The sequence below is a fragment of the Lichenostomus cassidix genome, chromosome 4 (assembly GCF_008360975.1).
Source record: "Lichenostomus cassidix isolate B80296 chromosome 4, HeHo_3.0, whole genome shotgun sequence".
In the NCBI taxonomy this organism is placed as follows: domain Eukaryota; kingdom Metazoa; phylum Chordata; class Aves; order Passeriformes; family Meliphagidae; genus Lichenostomus; species Lichenostomus cassidix.
In genome coordinates this window covers 935,030-959,783 of record NC_139484.1, presented here as the reverse complement: position 1 = coordinate 959,783, position 24,754 = coordinate 935,030, and the positions used below count along the sequence as shown (strand labels likewise).

General features: G+C 38.6%; 1 protein-coding gene across 1 annotated transcript; it reads right to left on the bottom strand.

Moving 5' to 3' along the window:
• Positions 1 to 323: 323 nt before the first annotated feature.
• On the bottom strand, positions 324 to 24,670 carry USP38 (ubiquitin specific peptidase 38). Its single transcript, XM_085057502.1, has 10 exons — positions 23,736 to 24,670; positions 22,315 to 22,450; positions 17,853 to 17,982; positions 17,497 to 17,598; positions 14,603 to 14,761; positions 14,057 to 14,250; positions 13,427 to 13,520; positions 12,458 to 12,564; positions 10,033 to 11,380; positions 324 to 6,671 (listed from the first exon to the last, which is right to left on the bottom strand). The coding sequence occupies exons 1-10, from the start codon at positions 24,418 to 24,420 to the stop codon at positions 6,510 to 6,512; spliced, it is 3,117 nt and encodes a 1,038-aa protein (XP_084913628.1). The 5' UTR covers positions 24,421 to 24,670; the 3' UTR covers positions 324 to 6,509.
• Between the last annotated feature and the right edge of the window lie 84 nt (positions 24,671 to 24,754).

Below are 24,754 nucleotides of genomic sequence, written 5' to 3'. Positions count from 1 at the left end.
CACGATTTTTTCCTTACAGGCAGTACCAAACTTAATCCAGAGACCACATAAAGGCAGCAGTTTCTAATGCCAGAGGGAGCTGTGGGCAGCCAACCTGAAGAGACTCAACTTCAAACTACATATTCTAGGGGCAACCCAAAACTTTCCAGTCCCTCTCACACAATTCACCACCCAGCAGTACTTCACAGATTATTAACAGGCCTGTTAATTGTTTGAGTTTCCTAGGTATTCCTGTAGTCGAGAAAAACAACCAAACCCAAAAGCCTTCTCTCAACTTTTAGTCTGGGGAAACTTGAGGAAAAATATAGAAAAGTTGAAAACAGTTTTTGAGAATCATGTCTTTATTTAAAGGTGGCCTAAATGGTTCTGTGCCATACCTTCCATGTTCATTGAGAAAGGCTGTATTTTAACTAACTGTTATGTCCTTTATTATTTCAACAAGTTGAAGTAATTTCATCTTCTTTGAAGATTTAAGTATCACCAATTGAGAAGACAACTCAAATGAAACACTGTCATATCATTGCATCTTAAACACACAGGAAATTCAGCTACTTTGTTCTCCAGATACAGTTGGACCATTAAGAGTTCTCAGATGACTTGTTTTCCATGTTTTTGTGTGAGATCCTCCAAACTGAGATTTACAGATAAAATATACAATCAAAAAAACCCAAATCACCACTGTTATATTTTACTAGCACATCTATCTTCCCTCTCAAGTCAAACACATGAAAACTTACATACTTTCAGACAACTTTTGAGACATTTAAAAATATATTTTGACTTCTTTATGCAGCCCAACACATGTACAGTAAAACACTCATTTTGCCCCATTGATTTTTAAAAACTGATAGGAAATATTATTAAAATTTATGCCAGTTTAAAAGATTTAAGAACAGGCATACTGCAAAAATGGATTCAACTGTAGTTCAGTAAAACAAACACCAGGAAAGATACAGCAAGAAAATTAAATTAGTTTCTTCTGAGAAGCTGAGCACTAAATATTGCAATCCTTTAGAGAACACTTGAGAAAGGGTGAGTCAGTAGAAAAATGGTACTAACATTTAAAGCCAAGTACTAACACATCCCTGTGTTTGGCAAGGGATATGCCCTCCCTTCCAAACTGGAATGGCCTTGCATTTCTGCAAACCACCTAAGGCTGAAACCTCTTGTTTTGTCATTTAATGCATACTTTAGGAAAACAAACAGCAAAACAGTTCACAGCTCTTGGAACTGATTTTTTAAGAACTCCAAATAAACAGACATCCAAAACAGAGTCATGCAGCACAAAGTTAAGGACAACAGTCTATATTCACAGAGTAATAGAAACTGTAATTATAAACTGGTCAATTTTGATACCTGCTCCCATCAAGTTAAAGCTCTTTCCAAGAACATACCCTAGAGAAGTGGTCTCCAAAGTGAGATGCATGTACACCAAGACAATCCATTTGGGTGCAAGAAAAAAGTATATTTTGTAGAATTAACAAGCAAAATTTTAAATAATTTTAAAATAGTATTTTTTCACTTTTCTCTCATACTTTTTTCAATTTCTACTCCTGTGTATGTACATAGTATATTAGTACAGCAATACATACGTATTTCATAAATTAGTAAATATATATATACTGAGTCGCCACATAAGAGTTTTTACTGAGGGGGTGTACAATCAGAAAAATTTTGCAGATCACTGGACTCAAGGATGCTGTATGATACCACAGTTACTTACACAATCACATATCCTGTTATTGAATTAATTTTTTAATATCAATCTGAAAAACTCTCCTCAGCAGCATATTTTCAATATGCCTATTGAGACGTTTTTCCTTCAAAATCTAAAAGGATATAATGATAAACCAGAAACTTTTGGAAGATCAGGCTCCAGTAACACAAGGCATTGTTGACAAAATGTCCTTTGCTGGAATTACACTGAAGTTACAGCAGTGAAATTAAAACATGTGCAACTTTTAAATCAGATGAGAGGCATCCTGTCTTTTTGCATTTGCCTCATTTCTGTTCAGCACTAGGTCTTCTCCTTCACCACCCACTGTCTCTCCTTTCTGTATCAGCTTCATGAGGAATCACCTACCCATGCTGGTGTTTATTTTGAGACATCTATTAAAGCCCTTTTAAACATGATTCCTAAAAATATTACCTGCAATGGAAAAAAAGAAAAGGAACAAGAAATGTGTATCCTGAATCCATATTCCTATCTAGAATCCTGCAGATTTAGAAGAGAACTTTCTGTTTTAAATAAGGGACGTATTCACTCTGGGTAGTTTCATCTGTTGTGCCTTTGATCTGGATACTTCAAGCAAAAGCAGATTCCCAGTGAACTGGGGATGTGTGTATGCACTAACACAAAAGAACGTGTGGTCAGGCAGTGCCACACTACACTACATCCTGGCACACCGAGCACAGCCAGAGCTCATGCTGGACACAACCCAGACAGCACCACACAATTCTCGGTTCTCGGTCTCATTTGACCCCACACCTCTGTGATTTAAAAGCATATTACCAGCTCTGAATTCAGATGTAGGCAGGGCTATGACGACTGGCTGTAAGGAACATGAAAGCCTTGAAGATTGGCTATTCTGATCTCATTTACATCATAGATCATTTACTCATCCTTTGAAAATGTCCAATAATTTCCATTTGATTACAGCCTTCTGAGGATACCTAGTGCTACAACCCATTACATCTCATTGTAGGTTGTTACCCAGGGATATCAGCCTTATGGTCAAAACTGAGCACATTTGCTTGCATCACAACTCCTCCTAGCTTCCACTTGCCATGATTTGTTAATTTTTATGCCTCATTCCCCTATATAGCAGACACCAACACCACCCAAAATGGAGCAGTTAACCTTTGTCGTTTTATTACAGTTTAGTATTCCCTTTATTTACACTTGAATCTTTGAGCCTTAAAAACAAAACCGGCAATGCGGCAAGACAGGAAACCCAACAAAAGAGCAAAACTCTAGGAAGGGACTGGAAGGGACTTCTGGTTGATAAAAGTCTAGTTGCCTACTATTCGGACACCACTTTGCATTTGATTACTTTCATAGACATACTTGGCTCTTACTTCAAAGCTCTGCCCAGAAGGCTGTTCCAGAATTAGTTCTAGTAATTTGGAACTTTGTTTCTAATCTAAATTTTATTTACAGAAAGTTTATACGCACTTGCTTTTGTTCCAACACCATCAGCTCACAGATCTTCTGCACTTTGTCTGTCACTTGTATAAAAAAGTGTTCTGACTCCATGAACAAACTTACCGCTACAGATTAAAAAAAATAAATTAAGGTTTACCCATGAAATTAAATTTCCAGTGCACAAAGAAGATAAAATATTTACCTTTCCAGAGAAGGGAACAAAGAAAAAAAAAATTAAGAAAAGCTAGCCAGACAGTGTGATTTGTTTAGTTATCCAAAGAAGCATCTTCTATCCTCATGTATAAAAGAGCTCACAGACATTGCAAGCACTTGTTACAGGGGTGACAGTCACAGCAATCCACTGTAAGGCTCCACATGAAAAAACTGTACAAAATTAACTGCACAGGAGAAAGTTAATGCAACTGCAGTGACTATTAAAACAAAGACCAAATCAAAGTCTGTCTTGGTAGAAGCAAATACAATTTTAAAAGACATACCACCCTTGAGTTTGGTACAACTGCATCTCTTTCATAAAAGAAAATAACAAAAACCCCTAAGCTTCTGAAAAGGTCTTATGTATTTTGTATCTTTCTATTGATTCAACTTAGAAAACAAATTAAAAACGGAGCCAAAAGGGTAAATAAACAAACCATCCAGTATTCATTCACAAGCAACAAATCAAAGTACCATATGTACATTTTTCACTCATATTATGTCCAGGATATAGAGGCATGCAACACCATTACTGTAAACAATAAAAAAGGTGCACATTTCAGAGCACGAAATAATTCTCCACTTCCACTATGTTTATGGAAACCTTTGAAGTTGGGTATCTATGACTCACCAGCCTAGGACAGTTGTCAGGTCAGCGAGTACACTTGCAAACAGGCATCCTGAATTTTCAAATCTATTTGTAAAACCCCAAGCAACTGCATCAACAGAAGTCAACAAGGTGAAAGAAGTAAGTTATTTCCCATTTCAGACAGTCATCATTTTGCAGATCCAACCTGATTGGCATTATTCTCATGTAAATTTGCCATACTTAACACCTAATTTAGAACAGGCAAACAAGGGTGCAGAAAGCCTTCTAAGAGCTCATGAAATAAATATAGTACAATAGGTATACAAAAGTCATACTGCATGTTATTTTTAGGTAGGCTACATAATTTGTATTTTTACTGTGAGAACATAAAAACAAAACTGACCTTTACAAAATTATGATTTCATATAGAGTAAAACCACTTACCCCTGCTTCTACTTATTTGTAGTTTAAAATGAACAGTAAATTGATACAGAGAGAAAAAATATTCCCATGGTAATGCAAAGAGTAGACAGCTTTTTATTGTATCCTCAATCAGGATGAAAAAAGCCAAATTAACCTGTCTTATAAAATATTTTAAAACCAGAGCAAACTGGCAGTGAAGCCTAAAAGGAAATAAAAAACCCTCTTAGACTGAAAGTTACAGAATTTCAAAGCAAAGTGAACTTTCAAAAAAAACCTCATCCAAGTACAATGAAATGACAACGTTCCCTCATGCTGGTCTCAAAACATTCCAAGCTTCCATGGCTGAACCGCTGGTTCAGAGACCTACAGCTGAGATAGCAATTAAAGGAGGAGGTCAAAGACAAGGTATCACAAACTGTCACAAGAAAGCTTGGAAAGTATTAAAAGAAAAGAAAGGAAAAAAAAAAGTTAAAAAAAATCAAAGTGAGCTGCTCTAGCTTTCTTGAGCATAACATCCAAACCTATTGTAGAATAAATAGCATTGTTTTAGTGATAATATAAAAATAGCTTGCAAGCTAAGTTACCTTTCAGACTAAACTCCATATATTTAGAGTCATATGAGCAAGATTTCATTCTCTCAACTTATCTTACGCATTTTCAAAGCACTTTCTAAGGAATTTGTTTATTTTTATACATTTATGCTAAAATCTGCCAGGTCCACATGCTTTTTAAGGACATACTTTGTCATCTAATAGAATATAAAAACACAGCAAAAACAGTGCAGAATTTTGTAAAAATACTTTAAATAAATTTACACTTCACTCTAAGATTACTCAAGAATTAATCACTGGGTTCAACAGTGTAAGTCCTTTACTTCTCTTATCTTCATTGCACATCAAAACCAAAGTTGTTATTTCTGCCAAGACTCAAAGGAGTGGATCCTCAACCTCTGCTGGCCTATTGAGCAAGCACACACTGCTCCACAGGCAGAATATTTTTTGACTTTTGCAGGAAAATAAAAAATAGTCCTGAACTCACCAGAAACTTCTCACTACCAGCAAAACCCAAAGGCAAAACTTCAGAAGACTCTGATAAGCAAAGATCCTCAGCAAAGATCAATAGAGGCAGTTTTTCTGTGACTTCACAAACATAGCTCCATTTATATGACCAGTTTTTCTCAGCAGTACAGGCCGTGAAAGTTACAGATTACTAGGTATGTATTTTTTTAAAAATAAAAAAATAAAGGGCAACACTTATTGCATTTCAAACTAACAAATTTTTACTTCTGGAAACCTAAAAGCTTTCAATAAATGTCTTGATTTCTAATGCTGACAAAAAATAATTGACTACTAAGACATTTTTCTCATTTTCTGCAGCCTCAGAGAGTTTAAGTTACAGTACTGCAAGGCACATACAGAACCTCTTCCTTTCCAATACTCAGCAGATATATTCCCTGAAATAATTTTAAAATCCTCAAAACAATTAGAAATGCTACAAAGTTAACAACTGCTATTTAAAAACATTGCTCCTACACAACATGCACTTTTTTTGGCTAACAAGTTAGCAAATATTTGTAATTTTTTTCTTTCCATTTACACTGGAAATAGACTGAATAAATTTTAACCTGGCAAATAATGTATCATGTCACATTTAAGTTATTGCCTTCATTACAAATTGCATCATTTCTGAAAATCCATAGAGGTACTGTATTTAAAAATAAGCTGTGGGTGAGAGACTACAGATGCAGTTTAGCCCATCTGAAAATGGGTTTCCACATAAAGCAATACCATCAGTGTAAAAAATAAACTTTCTTCATTCAGTGGATGAGGAAAAAAACTGATGTAAGTGCATTTGTACAGTTTAATGCAATGTCATTAGCATCTACTTAAAAATCTTAATTTTCTATCTTTTGGGCAAGCATCTTACTATGAAAGCAACTGAACTTTTAAGAGGTAGTTTTTTTCCATTATGCGCTTATTTATTTAAAATAAAACATAACCAAAAAAACACCAATATTTGCTTTTGGACAAGGATCAAGTCTCAACTCTTGGTACAATATTTGACAGAGTTCAGTATTTTATTTGTCCTCAGCAGCACTGGGCTGCTTTGGAACCAGTGTATTCCAGGTTGTCTTCATGGTCAAAAGACCAATCTACCGACGGTACTGAACCCACCCCCTCCTCCTCCACCTGTGGGCCCACAACTTCCTGGGGGATCGTTGTCATCAAATCCATTGGGTCGGAAAGAGCAAGAGGCTGAGGCAGCTTGAAGTGTTTGTGTTCGAGCACTAAGCTCTTGCTCCTGAAATGAAAGAATAAAGACAATTAAAAATAAACCAACCCAACCCAAAACCTCATGCCCTTGAAACAGCTTTTAATGCAGCATCACTAATTTCTAGTGAACAGCTTTGCTGAACTTTCAAGTTGAACATCCACAGTCAATCTAAGATGTACAATTTTGCTGACTGTCAGTAAGCATAAGTAAAACAAAATTAAATCCATCTGAGTTCATGCTAACTCATGAGTTATAGTGACATGGAATGTCATTAAAAATAAGATTGCTGATCAGAAGCAAACAAAACAGGTTGATATATGTTTTGTATGAATTTTCATTATAGCAAATTTAAAATGCCCTTGTTATTGGTAGCAAAATTGAAAGGTAAAACCTTTAGATCAATGTTAATGACTTTAAAGACACTTTTCTATTCCACTCAATCGACTGCATAGAGTAACAACATACTTGGATAAAAGGCCAAAAGACGGACAAGCTATCTAGTTTCTATTCACTGCAGCTTTTCAGCTTTCAAGTATTATTGTTACGCAAACTCTTACAACATTAGTAAGCCCCTGCAACTCTCAAGCACTTCATAAAAATCGGAGTCAACTGCTGGCAAATGCACCTGGCACAACTGGAAAGAACAAGAAATCTCTGCCTCCCACCAGCTGCTTTTTCAGCTGAATCTTCCTGAGGCTTTTTAAGACATCTAAGAAGGGGATAAGCACAGGCTTTTCTCTCATTAGACACATCATGCACTATTTTGTCTCTGGCCAACTAGTTCAATAAATCCTGCAGCAATACTGTATCTTTATACACCTTTCTCAAATTAGTGAGCTTCAAAAATTGACAGAGAGAAGGCAGGTGTTGGGCTGTGGAAGACCAACAGAGAAAAGAAGGGGGACCTGGAAACAAACTGACAGTACTGCAGTGCTAAGGCTCATATCAATAGCCTCCTTCACATGACACTTCATCAATACACACCTCCCTAAAGTCAATGGGAACAAACTTTGAAACAGGGTTTTAGTAACTACAGGAGTCACCTTCAATTCTTCCTGACTGTATTATACAATCATGAAAGCACTAAACTTAAGTCTTGTCCATGTACTTTCACAGGTGCTAGAAATAGTCTTTGTGACTTTAAATTACTTCGCCCTCTTCAAAAAACACAGCCTAACTTTAAAACTGTTGTACACTACTAAGGAAATGCATACTCATTTCCAAAACTACATAAAATATTTGGAGGACGCTCTCTACACAGATGCGCTGGCCATATTCCTGAAGACATTACTATGCTATCTCCAGCAATATGTGGATTCACAGGTATCTGGCTAACTGTATGACATAACAGAAACTAAGTACGTTTACTAGGAATAACAAGTAACTACTAAAAACTCACTTCTAGTACCAGAAATCAACCACAAATCTTAATTAAAATAGCAGACCTTGCATAAATAGCCTGTTTAGTTGAAAGACTACACTACCAAACTGGTTAGCTTACAGCACTGGCATTTTTACAACCAATAGCCCTATTTCTAAAAATGTTTAATGTTTATAGACTGATAGTATTTATCCCAACAAATCAGGCAAGTAAAACTTGATAGTCAGTACAGTTCTCTGGACTGAGAATAATGGAGAACATCCACCCTTTGCTTTCCATTTGTTCCCAGAATGGGTTTTAAAAAGAGTGGGAGCTACCCATATTGCAGGTTTAGTTATTTACAGTAAAACCATCTTAGTTTACCATGTGGTAAACTGATATGCAATAGCAAAACAAAAGCAGTAAGATAAAGAATTGTTTAACATGTCTTCTAAAGAAGTAAAGGCTTTCTCAGGGCAAAAAAGTATATTCTTAATTTAGCTGGAAAACATTCGTTTAGAACTCTGAACCAATAGTGAAATATGGCATCTTTAAATTAGAATAATCTAATTCAGTGAATTACACTATTGCATTAATTCGAGAAAAACAGCAACTGAGCACTTGTAATGAGCCTCAATTAAAATGAGAAAAGGACAGGAGCTCAGCAACTCTGTGATTAGTAAAACACTACAATGAAAGCCAATACTGAAGAATTCAAAGGTGAAAGGTAGGTAAAGGATCCAAAAACAAACAAGAAAACCCCCTAAAAAGCAAACAAAAATTATAAGCTTGGAAAATATTTTTCATTTTGAGGAGATTACAATTAAAAAAGGAAAATTCCTCCAAATAGGACAAGGAGCAATGGTTTTAAACAAAAAGAGTAGGGTTAGACTACATATAAGGAATGAATTATTTATGAGGGTGGTGAAGCACTGGAAGGGGTTGCTCAGGTGGTAAATGCCGCATCCCTGGAAACATTCGAACCCAGGCAGGATGGGACTTTCAGTAACTTGGTCTACTTGAAGATCTCATTGCAGGGGGTTGAACTACATGGCCTTTAAAGGCGCCTTCCAACCCAAGCTATTCTGTCATTCTGTGATCAGAGATTGCTGCTACAGAAGCCCAGGTGAAATCCAGAGAAGCTGCGGCACATAATCAAAGACAGACAGGACACAAAAGCTTTAACCAGACAGCTTGAAAATAGCAAGAGGGTTGCAATTTGAGCTCTCAGCTCTCCCGTTCACGTTTGTAAAATACCTGCAGCAGATTTTCCACAGTGAGATTTAGCTCATTTTTTTTAAAGTTAAATTTACCTAGTTCTTCTAATTTGAGTTGGCCTATAACCCTTATAGGAACAGCTTAACTCATCAAAGAGCACCACAGTAAAACACATTATTGCTCCAAAAACATCCAAAAATAGCAGCACTGTTCAAAGAAAAACACACTGAAGTGTGAGGAACACTTTTTTCTAACAGCAAACAGAAAGGCTGTTACAGCTAGGCGAAGTTCTCAAACCTCAGGGAGCGTGCTCTTGGCCAGTGCTGGTCCCACAGAGGATACAGCACAGGCAGCAAAGGGAAAATGGAATCTAGTCACCCACATCTGGTCATCGTTTCAGTTGTTCCAGCATTTGGGTTTTGTAAGTCATTACAAATCAAAATACACTAGTAAGAACACCACTTAGAAGTTTTTAAGTATACTTAAGCCACTCTTGTAATTTAGTAAAGGCAATGAAGCTTGAACTGTTTGAAGCCTCTCCTGTCTGGAATTACAAGTGGTTAAACAACCTATACAGGCATTGACACTAAAAGTTTAAAATGAAATGAGTTTATGCCATTTTCCTTGACATTTCCCATCCAATAGTGACAACCTTACTATGAAACCTGTCCAGTAACACCAAGATGGAAGCCAGAATGGTGATTTTTAAGGTTAATATATCAGAATACTTAAAAGTTACCTTATTCTTTCCTTTTGACTGCCTCTTGGGAGATTTAAGGAGATATCCTTTACATGAAATTTCCATCTTACCTGCAAGTACAGTTTGTTATCTTTTGTAATTGCATCCATGAGGTCTTTTTGTAGAGGAGGGTCTCCATTTACCCAGAGTCTATTTGTTGGATTCGTGTTGAAGCCACAGGTACTGTTTTGCTTTTTGTAGAACAGAACATAAGCAGTGTCCTTTGGAAATCTGCTGGTGATTTTCTGGACTGACTGGAATGAGGTAAATGTCACTCTGCTGTCATTGAACAGAAACCATTCTCTTGGCATCTCAGGGTCCAGTTCATTTTCTACAACAGTACAAGGACTCTCCTCTGTCAACAACTTATCCTGAGGAGAAACTAAAGAAAGAGCTGTAGACTGGTGGCAGAGCCCTGAAGGACCTGACCCAGTAACATTTCTAGCGTATGAATAATAATGTCCACTTTCAGAGGATACACCAGAATGCACCACCACAGAGCTCAACACATAGGGCACCAACTGTGGGCAGGTCACTTCATCAGCACCTGAGGGCTTCAGTTTTTTAGCAAGGTTTTCTCCAGTATCAGAAATCTCCACACCAACAGACCAGCCTCCTGAAACTACAGCTAAAGGGGATGTTGCTCTTTTCACTGGCACTTCCAAAACAAGTGGTAGAGACACATTGTCCAAGATTTTGCGCCTTACGTGACACTTTGGATCATATGAAAATCTCAAAAGAGTGAGAATGAGGTATTCAGGCTCCTCAATGATTTGCATAGTTTTTTCAGCATTTTGTAGAGAGGCACACTTTTCACAATAATACTTATTGTCTCCACTAAGGATCTCAGGTGCCAAAAAATAATTGAGTAAGTCTGTAACTGACAGGGTATTTTTACCTACTAGACTCTGAGATATATCCCCATTATTTTGAACTTTGAGTTCAGAAATTGTGGTATTCTCAGAGTTTGGCTCACTAGAAAAATCTTCAATGGTTCCTTCATTCATTATTGTGTCACAACCATGATTTACTTCCAAATTACCGAGAGGTATTTCAGCAGCAGGACTGCTTGCTAAAGTATTTCTTTGCACCATGTAGTCATCTTTCATTTCAGAATGTTCCATACATTTTGGGTCAACATTCTCTAAGGAAGTTGGAGGACAGAAAGCCAAAGAGAGATCTGTGAAAGCTTCTTCCTTTTGAGACATACTTTTGCAGTTCAAACAGCATATATTAGTCTTCAATTTTCCTCCAAACATCTTCTCTATCAGAGTTCTTTCTTCATTTCCCATACAAGGTGCTTCAGAAAATACTTGTGTTTTATGGACAGCTTCTTGTGCCTGGGACTCCTCATTTATTATACTTTCAGAACTCTTGGCTGAAGACAATGCTTTCAAAGTTCTCTCTTCTTCATGCAACCTGAAACAAAGAAAAATAAATCCAACTAACTGTGCTATTTTCCAAATACTGTCACTACCTCAGATTTTCTTTTCCAGATGAGCTAAAAAATATAGATGGTTAAGTGCCCAGAAGTATCCTACACAAAAATATCTGTTATTTTTTATACAAGCAAGCTGAACCATAGATGTCTGTGCTATCTAAAACAGAGTACAAGAGGCACAAATGCATTTATTGTGGGTCTCATATGTAATAGAACACAATGGATATATTGAAAGAACTGGCAAGTATTAAAAAAATCTAACAATCTTTTCATTATTTACCATTGCATTGTCTTAATAAATCAGCTCTTGAGTTGACTAGTCCGGTATGTCAGATTTCGTAAGACAGTAACTAACTATTTATCCTCTGCCAGACGATTTCCAATATAAAGGTCAAAATTCTGCAGCCAGGAAAGTTAAGAAACTACAGCAAGAAAATCCAAACCAAAAAAGAAACCCAAGACATGGGGAGAAAATAAGAGAACACTTTCACTACTGAGAGAAACTCCTCCAGAAGTAGAATGTGTCACAATAATATTGTTCAAGCCCCATCTCAGCAAGCCAAAAATAAAGAGGGTTATTAATAAATGTAGGTATTACTGCTTTATCTCTGCCACAGTTTACTTGTTTACTAAGCAGGTTATAAAGGCAGGTACATCTCTTTGCAACTTACGTGCCCAGTATGAAATACAGCTGTCTCCACCAGCATGAAATTCCAGAAGCACAACTAAACTGCTTTCACCAACCACATTAGTTTAACAACAGGACCACGACTTGAAAATAACACTTAGTTTAGATACGTAAAAGTGGCACATTGTTACCACCATAACCTGTTTTCAATTATGTGGATTCAAGATGGCATCCAGACTTCACCGCAGATTAAACCCATGAAGAAAAGTAGCTCCATAGACCATACAGAAAACAAGAGAAAGACAGGAATGAGGCTGAAAATTCCTGGTCCCCACTAAAGCAGTGGAACTCTTACACAACCGTTCCTAGGAGTTCAACATTATGTGGTAAGGCTCTAAATTCATTCCCATTAATGGCACAACCATACCTGTCTAGCAGGAATCTGAGATATTCTGAGCAGTCTTGCTGGGATCGAGGGGTGAACCATGGTGGTCTGGAAGCTTCAAAGAAAATTCTAGGAGCATATGCCTCCCTCTGTTTATGTGAGCGAAGAACAAGCAAGGTTACATAGGAAGTACTTAAGAAATTGTTTATATTATTTTAATATTAACAACTCTACTTTAGAATTATCCCAGAGTAGCTAAATGAAACACATGGTGCACAAACACTTAAACAACTTAATCAAACGAAGGGAGAGCCATTAATTTTGTAGCAATCACCTCCAGTATGAAGATAAAAAGTTTATCCTGCTGGCAAATATTAACATATAGTGAGTGCAAGCCAGATATTAATGTTTAGTGAGTGCAAGCCAGATATTATGTACAATAATAGCTACTGTTCGTGCTGGCGAGTTAAAAAACCTGTTTGCTTTCTTCAGAACAGCAGTACTTCATAAGTACCCATTTATTTTGAAGCTGATCCAGCCTCATCCCCGTCACAAGTTTATTGCTATTATTCCAAGAGAAGTGTCCTGTGTCTTTCTAGCACTAACAGAATGTTATGAATAGCTAATAATGTTCACATTAGAATTTGAACTACAATAAAATTTAGTGTAAAAGTCACTGCAGATCACAGTTTACCCTAGAAAGATACTTAAAATCAGCTTGTATATGAGCTCAGGCCTAATTTGGATTTTCTTATTCTTGCTTCTCAAAGAAAACCCATGGCTGCCTATCTATAAAAACAACAAAATGCCAACATATTCCAATTAGAGAAATGTACTTTTCAGAAGTCCATCCACACCATCTGAGCATTTGAAGGCAGACTCATCTCCATACAAAACTGTAATATTTACACTTGATATACTCAAGAGGACTCCCATGGCACCACGTTTGTTTCTCAATTTTGGTATATAGATCTAGGCTTAAAAAAAAGCAGATGAAATACACTGACATACCTGGGTATGGGCCAAAAATGCAAAAAGATGCTGTAATTTTCTCATTAGGGAATTACAGCCATTTAGATTCAAAGATAAAACATGTCTTCTGAAACTGAAATGAAAGAGACAGACATCAATTTCCTTGCTAGACTTCTAACAATGCAGTTATCATTGCAGTTCAGATAATTACTCCAAATTGAAAGAAAGCAAAACATGTAACACTTCCCTTTAATACTGGGACTCTGCTCCAGTGCAGATGCAAAATTACCGTAACAACTAACACTGCAAAATACATCTCTTAAGTACTTAAATGTCTAGGAATGGGCTACAGGCAGACAACATTTTTAATACATTCCAGATTATAACAAAAACATCACCAAAAACTTTCACAATACTGTATTGAGCAAGGACAGAGGGAAAAAGGACTTCTCTCTTGACACTGTGCAGAAGGATCAGGATTTTGAATGGCTAAAATTGCAGTTTCCAGAGCTGCGCTTGAACAAAGCAATCAGTAACTGAATGCAAAAAACTCCACTCAGCTCTAGCAAGCTGAGAGACTCAAGGACATGTTACTATTCTGTGAAAATCAAGAATGCAGTAACTGCAAAAATTAATGTGCAATGAAAAGAGCTGTTAAGAAGCACTTACTCAGTAGCCATAAAAAGTGCCTGAATAACACTGTTCATGTAGCAAGTATTTCCTAGATTTATTAGACCTGTCTTCCCAGTTTCAGATTTTCCAGAAAGTCTAGATAAACAAGACGGCAAAGAACTGGATTGAGAAGTCCAGGCACTCTGACTGAGAATCAACTTAATCTTCTCTTCACTGGGTTTGGGCATATCCTACAAGAGAAACATTTAACACACTTAACAGGTTTTTGTATTTGTTTCTACAATAGGTCCAGCCATTAATCAGTACTGTATTTTCCCCTGCTCCCCAATTCTCCTTCAAGGTCTTACTGCTGTCCCTGATAGCCTAGGAGATACAACAGTCCCATGCCCTTGTTCCCTCCCCTACACCAAACCTTCTCCTTCAGAGCTTTATTTTATATTTCAAACACAGTTAGGATTGACATGAGATTATATGGTTAGCTCTTTTCTCCACGCGGAAGCTCTAAAGAATTTAGATCTGTGGAACTACAGCTTCATATCTGGGAAAACAAAACATTCCACCCTCTTAACATTCCTAATGTACCTTAATAGCTTCCAGAATGGGTTCGTAGAGCTCTGGAAATCCTGAATAATGATACATCATACAGTGTATCAACTCAGTCAACTGCATCAAAAAGGCTGTACTGGAAGGTAAGCCATCTCTTTTGAAGGAGTGAACCAAACTGACCACATGCGGGACAATCTGAATGGGTAAACAAAGAAACAAACAAAAAGGTCTTAACTGCATTTTCTCATTGTTTTTTTCTTCTACAAACAACTTCATTGAACTTCATTGGCTTATACATGTCAAATGACAGGGGATCTTCTGTTATTAAATACAAAGTGGTTGAGAAACAATGACCTGAAAAACATTATTCTTTACCCATGACAATTTTCAAGCCACACAATTAATTATTCAATGTTCTCTTTAGCTCACATAGCAGGTGTTGGAACTTTATGAACTTAGACAGTGCATGCTAAGATTTTAAATGGTCAAGCGACCAAAAGGACTCATTTTATTAAGGATATTAGCTGCAAACATTTTGCTTTTGTGCCACCACTAACAGTTTAGTATCCTGTTCTAATTTCACTGATATGGTTTTTAAAACACACCTCTCAATTTTCCTTCAACAGAATCTAATGCTTGGAATCATGAGCCGATGAATACATTCCTGCTATTCCTACAAGGAAACTGGCTGACAGCTCCACCTAGTGAGGGAGCTCAGCTCCATAAATCATGACCATGTCATTTATTAAGAGGTGAAAGTTTACCACAGCTATGGTAATCTATTTGAGGCTTAGTTCAGATTCAGGACTATTTTAGTCAGAATTTAGGGTCAGAATTTAGAATCAGAAGTGTTTTATCTCCTTCCTCTTCTTCAGCACAGCTCTCTATTTTTAAATGCATGAGACATTAGCCTTAAGACATCAAGTAGAAATTTACTTCAAAGCAATTCCCAAAGAGTAAGGACTTCTTACTGTGAACCAAAGTATTTCAGTCACCTTTGCCAGCTTCCAAGTGATAAAAATTTATTAACTGTGAAAGAAGTTGATATAATAATTTCTAATCACTAATTACTACCTAACAATTTGTAAGATAAAGACATGAAATACAGAAAAGGAATTATAAGAATACAGGAATTTGAGGAAAATATACCAATTACAACAACCAATATAGTTCAAAACACCAAAGTAAAAGGGGCCAAGTGCAAAATACCGATTTGCCACTTTCAAATATTGGTTGTTCTGAGTATAAAAAGTATTTTCACATCTCTGATAAACAAACCCTGCTCTATAGGTAAGCAAGATACCCACTATTTAAAAAGAAAAACAAAGATGAATTCTTCTCTGTACTACAAGTCTGTAATGAAAACTATTGCAACAAAAAAGTTCTGTTTTCCACTTTATAAATGTGGGTACATAGCAATGAGAAAGGAACAACTGAGCTCCAAGGAGATTTCTAACAAGCAGGTCTGAGATACAATAATTCTGCACAGACAAAGCACATGGGAAGAACAGAAAAAGTACAGCTTCTCAGTTCTATCACAGAGAGTCAAATTCTGCAGGCTGGATAATACTGAAAGTTACACTTTAAATACACACAGAATTATCACTTCTGGCTTGAGGTTGCATTAAACTTTTATACATCAGTAGATTTTTGACCATAAGTTCTACATCATAAGTGCAAGACTGCCTTTTCTATAAAAATATCTAACTAATTTATGCTAATGATGCTCAAGTGTAAAGAAGGGGAAACAAATCTCAGATGCATTACCAAGTAAATTAATTTCTATTTATCAAATGTGCATTTAACCATTTCACCATCAGGCCATTTGTTATAAATGGTCAACAAACACTTTAAATGAATGAAAATATAGAATACTAAATGACAGTAGCATAAATGATGATAGTGAAGAAAACTGTTTAAAATGGAGCAAAAATCCTGAATGGAGGTTATTTATGCAGCCTCCAATAGAGATCTTCTTCGTTAAATTCCTCTTTCTAGAATATGCTGTCTCATATTTTACATTTTTCTGATGTTTCGTCTCTCTCAGGAAAAAAGAAGAAAAGACAGTAAATATATGAAATATTTACATTTTGAGCATATTCAAAGCTACTTGGCTCTTTCAATTGTGACTCAAATTTCTATCCTAGGCCAAGATTAGGGCAGTAGAGAGAGGACAGAGAAACTTCTGACATCTATCATTAAAAAGCAATGTAACAGGCATAAGGTAATTACTCTGACATTAAACAAAGAGTTTGATATCCCTTCAGAGCCTTGGGGAAAGCTTGGAAACAATGAGCCAAGCTGTTACTATTAAATCTCAGACATATTCCTACTAAACTTTAAGCTGAACACCGAGTATGGGAACATCTTGCTCTATTAATACAGTCACTATCATACCCTCCCATCTATGGCCTTAACTAATGAAATGCATTTTGAAGTGGGGCCATTAAAAATAGTGTCCTTTAATTTGTCCACTAACATTGACACAGATAGCACAGCTTTCTGGAAGTGAAGTACTTCTTGGTCTCACGAGCCTATTCCAGGTGACTGTGTTACATACAGCAGGTAACTTTATCTGTTTTCCCCAAACAGCTGGCCTCGAAAACCTACTTGCAGCCCAACTTTATCAGCCAGTTTCACACCACAAAAAATGGATTTCCAGAAGCATGCAGTCAAAATGTGGTGCTCAGACACTACTGCCAGAAATAGGTACATACAAGGAAGGACAATGCTTGCTTCCAGTTATATATGAAATGGCTGAATCTGGAAGCTAAAAAGCCCAGTGGTCTGTGACCACAGGAATCTGATTCTAGAACCTTCCAACAGACAAAATCCAAGCGCATCAATTCTGCTGCTCTGTACACCCGTTTCAGAAATCACATAGTGAGTGACATTTCAAAGGACTGAAAAACAGTTATTTAGTAACTCACCAAATGAAAAGCTTCTGGAGAATGCTGGAAACTAAGTAACATATGGGAAAGGACAGCAAGGGCACCAGGCCTCACTAGAGGAAACCAAAGTCGATTAAAGACCTAAAAAAACCCACACTTATTTCAGTAAATTTGCAAAGTAAAATTTCATAAGAAGCATAAAACCAAATCTTCAAACACACAACCATTTGAAACAGACAAAATCATTACATGCAAGTGAAAGCTATAGATACATTTATATCATATTTTCAGAGTAAGAAGATACTACATGTTGCAATAAACATGCTACACAATTGCATAGGTGTTGGTAATTCCTTTCCCTCTCCCTCAGTTCTGAATGCTCTTTTCGGACATACCAATTCGATCTTCAGCAGAGTGACATCAATGAGGATGGTAAATTTCTGGACTGCAGCCAATCCTTTCAGCAGTGCAATCACCCATGTTTCCACATGCTGAGCCAGGGGCCAGGAGAGCCAGTCAATCATTCTGAAAGACAATTGGAGAACAAAAAATATAAAAAACCCAATATGCCACTAACTTTAATCTCAACAAAAAACATACTCTATATTAACCAATTACGTGCAGGAATGTTAGGAAGTGGTAAATTAATTTTTATTATATCCCAAGTCATTTAACTCTGAAATTAATAATGATTTATTTAATACATTAGAAGTAAACACACATGCCCAAAAAATACATAAGCATATAAAAGTCAATATTTTGTATCATTTCTTGTTAGTCTAGAAAATGCACCCTGATTCTATAGAGAGTAAACTAACATTTGGCAAAAACTTACTACTGAAAAAGCACCTGTACTTGGTAACCTCCCCTCTTATACTTTTTGCCCCAAAGCAGACCTAAACTGACTATTAAGAAAGCCTCTTGAACTCACAACTACACTCCTGGAAGCCAGCTCAAATGCTCTAAATTAATGGTAAAATCTAGTAATTTTAAATACATTGAGCAGTCTGGGGTTTACATGCATCTCAAAAGGAAGAATTTCACTTGAGCTACAAAAAAAGGAAAAGTGAAGGGACCTCCCGCACCTAGAAAATGCAGTGAAGTATCAAGAACAGAAAACAGAGGTATTCTAGCCTTCTAAATTTTATTAGTCAATTTATACTGATCCTTAAGGTAGATGAACAGATTACTTGAAGCCATTTTAAAATGCAGACAATATTGTAAGGGATTGCCAGCTAAACAATGAAATTTAGGCTTTGTTCTTCTGAGATTTTACTTGGCAATATTTTGAGTTTTCCTTAACTGTCCACAAGATCCCCTGCTTTAAATAAAAAGAGGCAGCACTTATTAAGTGGAAGGAAAAACTTTTTACCACAAGGTGGTCACATATTGAGACTACATATATATGTATCTTAGAACTATGTATAATCTGCACATACAAAATGTAAAGGTTTCTCTAAAATAAAGGATCTTTAGGACTGCCTTCTTAACTAAGAAGCACAAGTCTTACCAAGTTTCTTCCACATTACTACAAAAAAAAAAAAGACTTGGGAAAAAAGTGGCAACATCATCATCATTGCTCTTACACAAAGCTCTCATTTGCTCAAGATGTTAAATTCAAACATGTTTATCCTTTTCATATACCTTCTAAAACAGAGAATCAAAAACACAGGCCCAAGCTGGTTTTGTCTGCAAAGAAATAAACAGACCCCACAACTCATAGTCCAATCAACTTCAAATCCTCCCCTCCCTGATCTGTAGGCTGGATACTTTTTAGCAGTGGCAGAAACACCTGCACAGCTAATTTAGGCCTAATGACAATATATTTGGTTTTCTTAACTGTATAGACAAGTATTCTGTAGAGCCCTACATCAGAACAACTGCTCTAAAACATATGACTGGTAATCTGAGAGTCAATGCTTTGGAGAGCAGATGCCAGAAAAACAAAAGCCAGAAGAAGAAACAGAAGTGAACTTGCAGACCTACTTGAAACTGCCCCAAAAAGCATCAAATCTTAGATCTGGTAGGTGAAGATTAGGTATTTGGGTTGCATTTACTTGGCTCCTGCTCTGTTGCAATCAATGACTGCATTTTTAATACAAAGGCAGATATTAGTATGGGCTATGAGGATCATGAACATAAACAGAGGATGCATTTTGTGGCTTGATGAGATTAAGAGAATCAGAAAAGCCTCAAGAGGACCTTCTGCTTCATACCATCCTAAAATGAGCAGGTCTTCTACCCATCTATGTGCCTAGTAAGGACAGCATTTTTGATATCTTTGAATGGAAAAAAAATTATTTGTGCAACCTCAGACAGTAACTTCTTTCACAAAAATATCTTCTTCATCCCATCAAAGAATCTGGCAGCTCAGGCACGAATCCGTCAGATTAGGAAAAAACCCTCCAAAATAGCAACAGAAGATCCTCAGACTACCTGGCACCCCAACAAGTCTTTTATAGTATTTTACATTTCTTCCAACAGGACAAAGCACCTGGTCATATCTGGTGCTTTTCTTAGCAAAATTTGCAGTTTCTCTTAACAAAGATACTTGGGTTGAAGTGCAAACAAATATTATACTTGCCAGGATCCTGAGTACAGCCAGTCCATTTCCTCTTAGAGTTCTGAAGTAGACCCTTAAAGCAGTCATATATCCTCAAAGTGATTCAACAGTTTTCTGCTTTTCCTCACTGAGGAAGGCCTCATGAGACAGCTGAGTCAATCAAAAATAGCTCAAGCCAAAAACCAAGTACCCTTCCTAACATGATCCTGTGTCTAATACACTACCTGCTCTGAACAAACTCAATTTATGAGTCTGTTAAATATAAATTATTTACTACTCTGTGCTCAGCTTTAGACAGACTCTGGAGTGCCATGGAAGCTATACTTAGGAAGTGAGCAACAAGGTCTCTTAATTTACAGTCACCAAAGCTCTGCTGACTATCATCAGACCTTGTTGTGCCTGAAGTTCTATATCTCCTGGGAATGCTGCAAGCCTGGTGACAGCATTGTCATTTGGTGCTCCAGACATTCCAGCTGCATTAACCTCTGTACGATTGCTCCACTAAGCCAGAAGTGAGTAGTAAGTAACTGCAAAGAGCTGCCAGAGGTAGAAAAAGAAGCTGGATGCAGTGTTGACATGAGAGTATCCACAAACAAAACCAACATGGTTCCATTGAACAAAAGTAGAGGCTCTCAAGATCAAGTATTACCTCAAAGAATGAACAAAGCAAGTAAGATTGCACTGCCCTTGTAAAAGCAAGAGAAAAAAAAAGCCCCACCGCATGGCTGGTACTAAAAAAAGAGCACTTATTTGTTAATAACAGCTCCTATTGTAACCAAAGCTCAGCACTGCATTACTTCCCTAAGCAGAGGCACACAGAGAAGCCATTCTCAAGCTACAGTTCTATGATCACACTGTGCTGATGCAGTAATGCAACATAATTGTTAAAATTACTCCAACTCGAAAATTAATCACTAGCACATTATTGGAAAATTATCAGCATGCCCAAATCCCGAATTTCCCAGATCTGTCACCGGGCACATGACTTTGGTGAAATCTATTCAGTCAAGGACATTCTTTTAAAGTCTCTAAACAATATGTCATCCCTCAAATTATATTATTAATGCTGCTTCTTTGCATTATGTTTTCAACTGAAATACAGCTTCTCAACTTAATCAAACCCAGGGAATGTCTTCAGTCAGAAAGCTCTCAGTATTTCACCAAGACACGTAAGTGCTACACTACAAGAGTGTCTAAGTAGTACACTACACTCAAAGGGATGTACTTAAAAGCAGACAATAAACTTAATGTAGTTAATTGCAGACATTAAACTCTTAGTTCATGGCTTCTAAATAGTTCTTTTTTAAACAATTCATATTTCTAGTAGTTCCTTGTTTAACTCCATTACCCATTTTTCTCCCCTTCAGTGCTCAATAACAGCTTCTTCAATAGGGTTTAAAAAATAATTCAAAGAACTTCAAGGTCTTCATCCTTCTATCATTGTCATCTTTCTGCATCACTATTATTCACATAACTGAATATTAACCAAGTCTGAATCCCAATCTGTTAAAACTGCTTCTCATCTCTACCATGTTTACTCAAGGTTAAATTAGGGACAAAAACAATATGCAATTGCTTCCACATTATTCCTATTCCTCTATCATTCAAAGAGCACCCAAAAAACCTCTGAGGACTTGAGCAAAAAGGGTAATAGAGGCTGTTCCTCTGTGAATCCTACTTAAAAATGGGAAGATATCTAAGCAGGAAAATCCCTCACAACTGAGCAGTAAAACTAATTTCTAACTGGTTCCTCTCTTCAGAGCAGGAGATGATGCTTAAAACAATCATGTGAGACTATCACTCTGCTTCTTGGAAAAGCAGAAAGGTTCATCTTCTGAAAACAAGGCCTTGTTTCTCAGTTTGACTGTAAACCCCATGAAGTTTCCTACTTATGCCACCTTCCATAAGGTAGGAAACCTACACAAAGATGTCACCTAAGAGGAACACAGGTGTTTCTATTTAACCCTCTTCATACACCCCACTAGAGCAAGGGAATGAAGCCAAAAGGCTAACGAAAGCAGCAACTTTAAACTGAAACCATGCCAGCAACATTCACAGCATTATATATATATATATATATATGTACATATCTTTACAGATATCTATAGATATATCTATATCTCCTTATAACCTTAACATGACAAAACACATGACTTGGAATACCACCTTAAAAGTTCATCTTTTTTATGTTCTTGCAGGTTTATTTTTTTAATGGAACCTAAGTAACAAACAGCTTCAAGAAAGACAAGATTAAGAAAGAGACTCTTCTCTCCCTCCACAATGAAATATATTACCTGCACAGAGCTTGAGTCATACTTGCATCTTTCACATTAGGATCTGTAGTAAGGCTCCTGATGAGTACTGTAATCATCTGCAATGGTATGTGCTGCACAAGGCTTGCCAGTGCAACAGAAGGTTCGAATGAAGTATCTGTAATAGTTGAACATGACATAAGGTAAGGAACTATAACCACAACCCCACAGAAAAAAGTAGGCTCTATGTTCTATCCTACAACTTCACCATAGCTGGAAAGTGACAATCATTCTATCCTACATCTTGCATTCTATTATGACGAACCAGACCAAAGTTAAAACATTTCAATGAATTATGGACAATGAATAGCACTGAATTACAAACTCCTTTAGACCATTTCATATCCATGCAGGAAAATCTGGAAACTTCCTCCTCCTTCACCCTAAGTGGAACTAAGAAGCAGGTTTTGTATTTTGCTAAAAAGAAGTACCATAAGTTGTTTATTATACTTCATGTTAAGCCTAGGGATATAGCGCAGCTAGTGTTCCCCATGTCCTATCAGCAACTCTCTGCGAACCATACCACTTATGGCAAAATGCAATGTTAAGTTTCCCATGTGCCTCAACAGCAAAAGCACAATCCAATGAGAACTAATACAATATTTCATAGATTTTAGAGGTCAGAAAGGATCTATTTACAATCACATTTCCATTACTCAGGCACTGGATGCTCCCTAAAATAGCCAAGTTTTATATATTCCTTTCATAAATCCCAGTTTGGTGAACAGTTCCAAGAAGCAAAGAAGAATCAGCTTTTCACTGAATCACAGAACTGAGCTGGAAGGGACCTCTAGAGATCATGTAGTCCATCCCCCCAACAAGGTAGGGTCACCTTGAGCAGGTGACACAGGAACATATCCAGGTGGGTTTGGAAAGTCTCCAGAGAGGGAGCCTCCATGATCTCCCCGGGCAGCCTGTTCCAGTGCTCTACCACAGTCAATCTAAAGAAGTGCTTCCTCACGTTAAGGTGAAACTTCTGTTTTAGTTTATGGTCTTTGCTCCTTGTCACGTTGCTGGGCACCAGCAGAGTCTAACACCAACTTCTTGGCAACAGCCTTTGAAATATTTATATGCATTTTACTACTGATAGTTTTATATCTTTCTAACAGGGCACCCAAAACTTCATTTCAGTATATCATCTAAAGCATTGCACCAGTTCTTCTTCCAAACACCATCCTGCTCTGCAGTAAAATAAATCACTATTGGCCCTCTGGTTTTTGGGGGGTGGGCAGGAAATAAAAAGGGCTTTGTTTTCTGGACGGCCAAAAAGTTGCACTTCAGTATCTGGGTGAGAAAGCAGTGGTTCCCTGGTGATGCCTGCAAAACAACCACTGCCTGTGCTAAGGCTCTTCCTTTTCTCTGGATAACCTACGCCCTCGTTACTCCGTGCTGCTCCCGCTCACCCGCGGCGGAGATGACGGCGAAGAGCTCCTGCAGGGAGGGCAGCAGCGTGTCGGGCTCGGCCTTCCAGACGCTCCTCAGAAGCCCGCTGACCTGGGTCACCTGCGAGACATAGAGGCGCAGCTCGGCCTCCCGGGTGCCCTGGCTCTGGAAGTGGGCGATGCTGCGCACCAGCTGCTGGCAGAAGGCGAGCGAGAGCTTCCTGCCGCGGGGCAGGCACTGCGGGAAGTCGCCCAGCAGCTGGCAGAGACGGGCGCAGAGCGGCGGCGCCGGCCGCTCGCACACCAGGCGCAGCGCCTCCACCTGCAGCAGCTCGAAGAGCTCCAGCACCGAGGGGCAGCTCATGATGAGGCGCAGCCCCGCCTGGATGTAGTCGAGGATGGCGGGGTCGCGGTTGCTCAGCTCGCCGTAGCCGCGCTGCAGGAGCCCGAGGACGAGCCCGCGGTTGAAGAACGCCTCGAACTCGGCGCGGTGGAAGCGGCCGTAGGCGTCCAGCACCTGCCGCCCCACCTGCCGCTGGAAAGGGTCAGGGCCCTGCAGCACCAGCCGGGTGCCGAGCGCGAACATGGCGCGGCACTGCGCCTGGCTCAGCGGCGTCTCCGCCGACTCCACCACGCGCCGCACGATCACTCGCTTCAGCGGCAGTGGGTGCGACGAGCTCACCAGCCCCTCCAGGATCTTGTCCATGGCTCCGGGCGCATCGGCCGAACGGCGGCGGCGGCGGGCCGGACCAGGCCTCGGCGGGGGGAGCCGCCGCCGCCGCCGCCGCCTCCCCGCGGCCCTCTCGCCGCCCTGCCGCGCAATGCCGCCGCTCCCCCCGCGGCTCCTGCCCGCCCCTCGCCCGGGCAGCGGCAGCCCCGGCCCCGCTCCCCGGCCCGGCTGAGGCTGTCCCGGCGGACGCGGCCGAGCTCTGCCCACGACCCGGAAGCGGAGCTGCGCGAGCGGGAAGCCGACCCGGAGGGGGCGGGGAGGCATCGCGCAGGCGCCGGCTCGGCCGCGGCACGCCCCGGCACCCGCGCGC

Bases quoted from the DNA above. Each gene is read 5' to 3' on its own strand.
- USP38 (XM_085057502.1), bottom strand. From the start codon at position 24,420: ATGGACAAGATCCTGGAGGGGCTGGTGAGCTCGTCGCACCCACTGCCG. The intron at 11,381-12,457 runs GTATGGTTGTGC...TCTTTGTTTCAG, and splicing joins CTCAGATTCCTGCTAGACAG to GTTGCATGAAGAAGAGAGAA. The intron at 6,672-10,032 runs GTAAGATGGAAA...CTTTCATTTCAG, and splicing joins ATAACAAACTGTACTTGCAG to GAGCAAGAGCTTAGTGCTCG.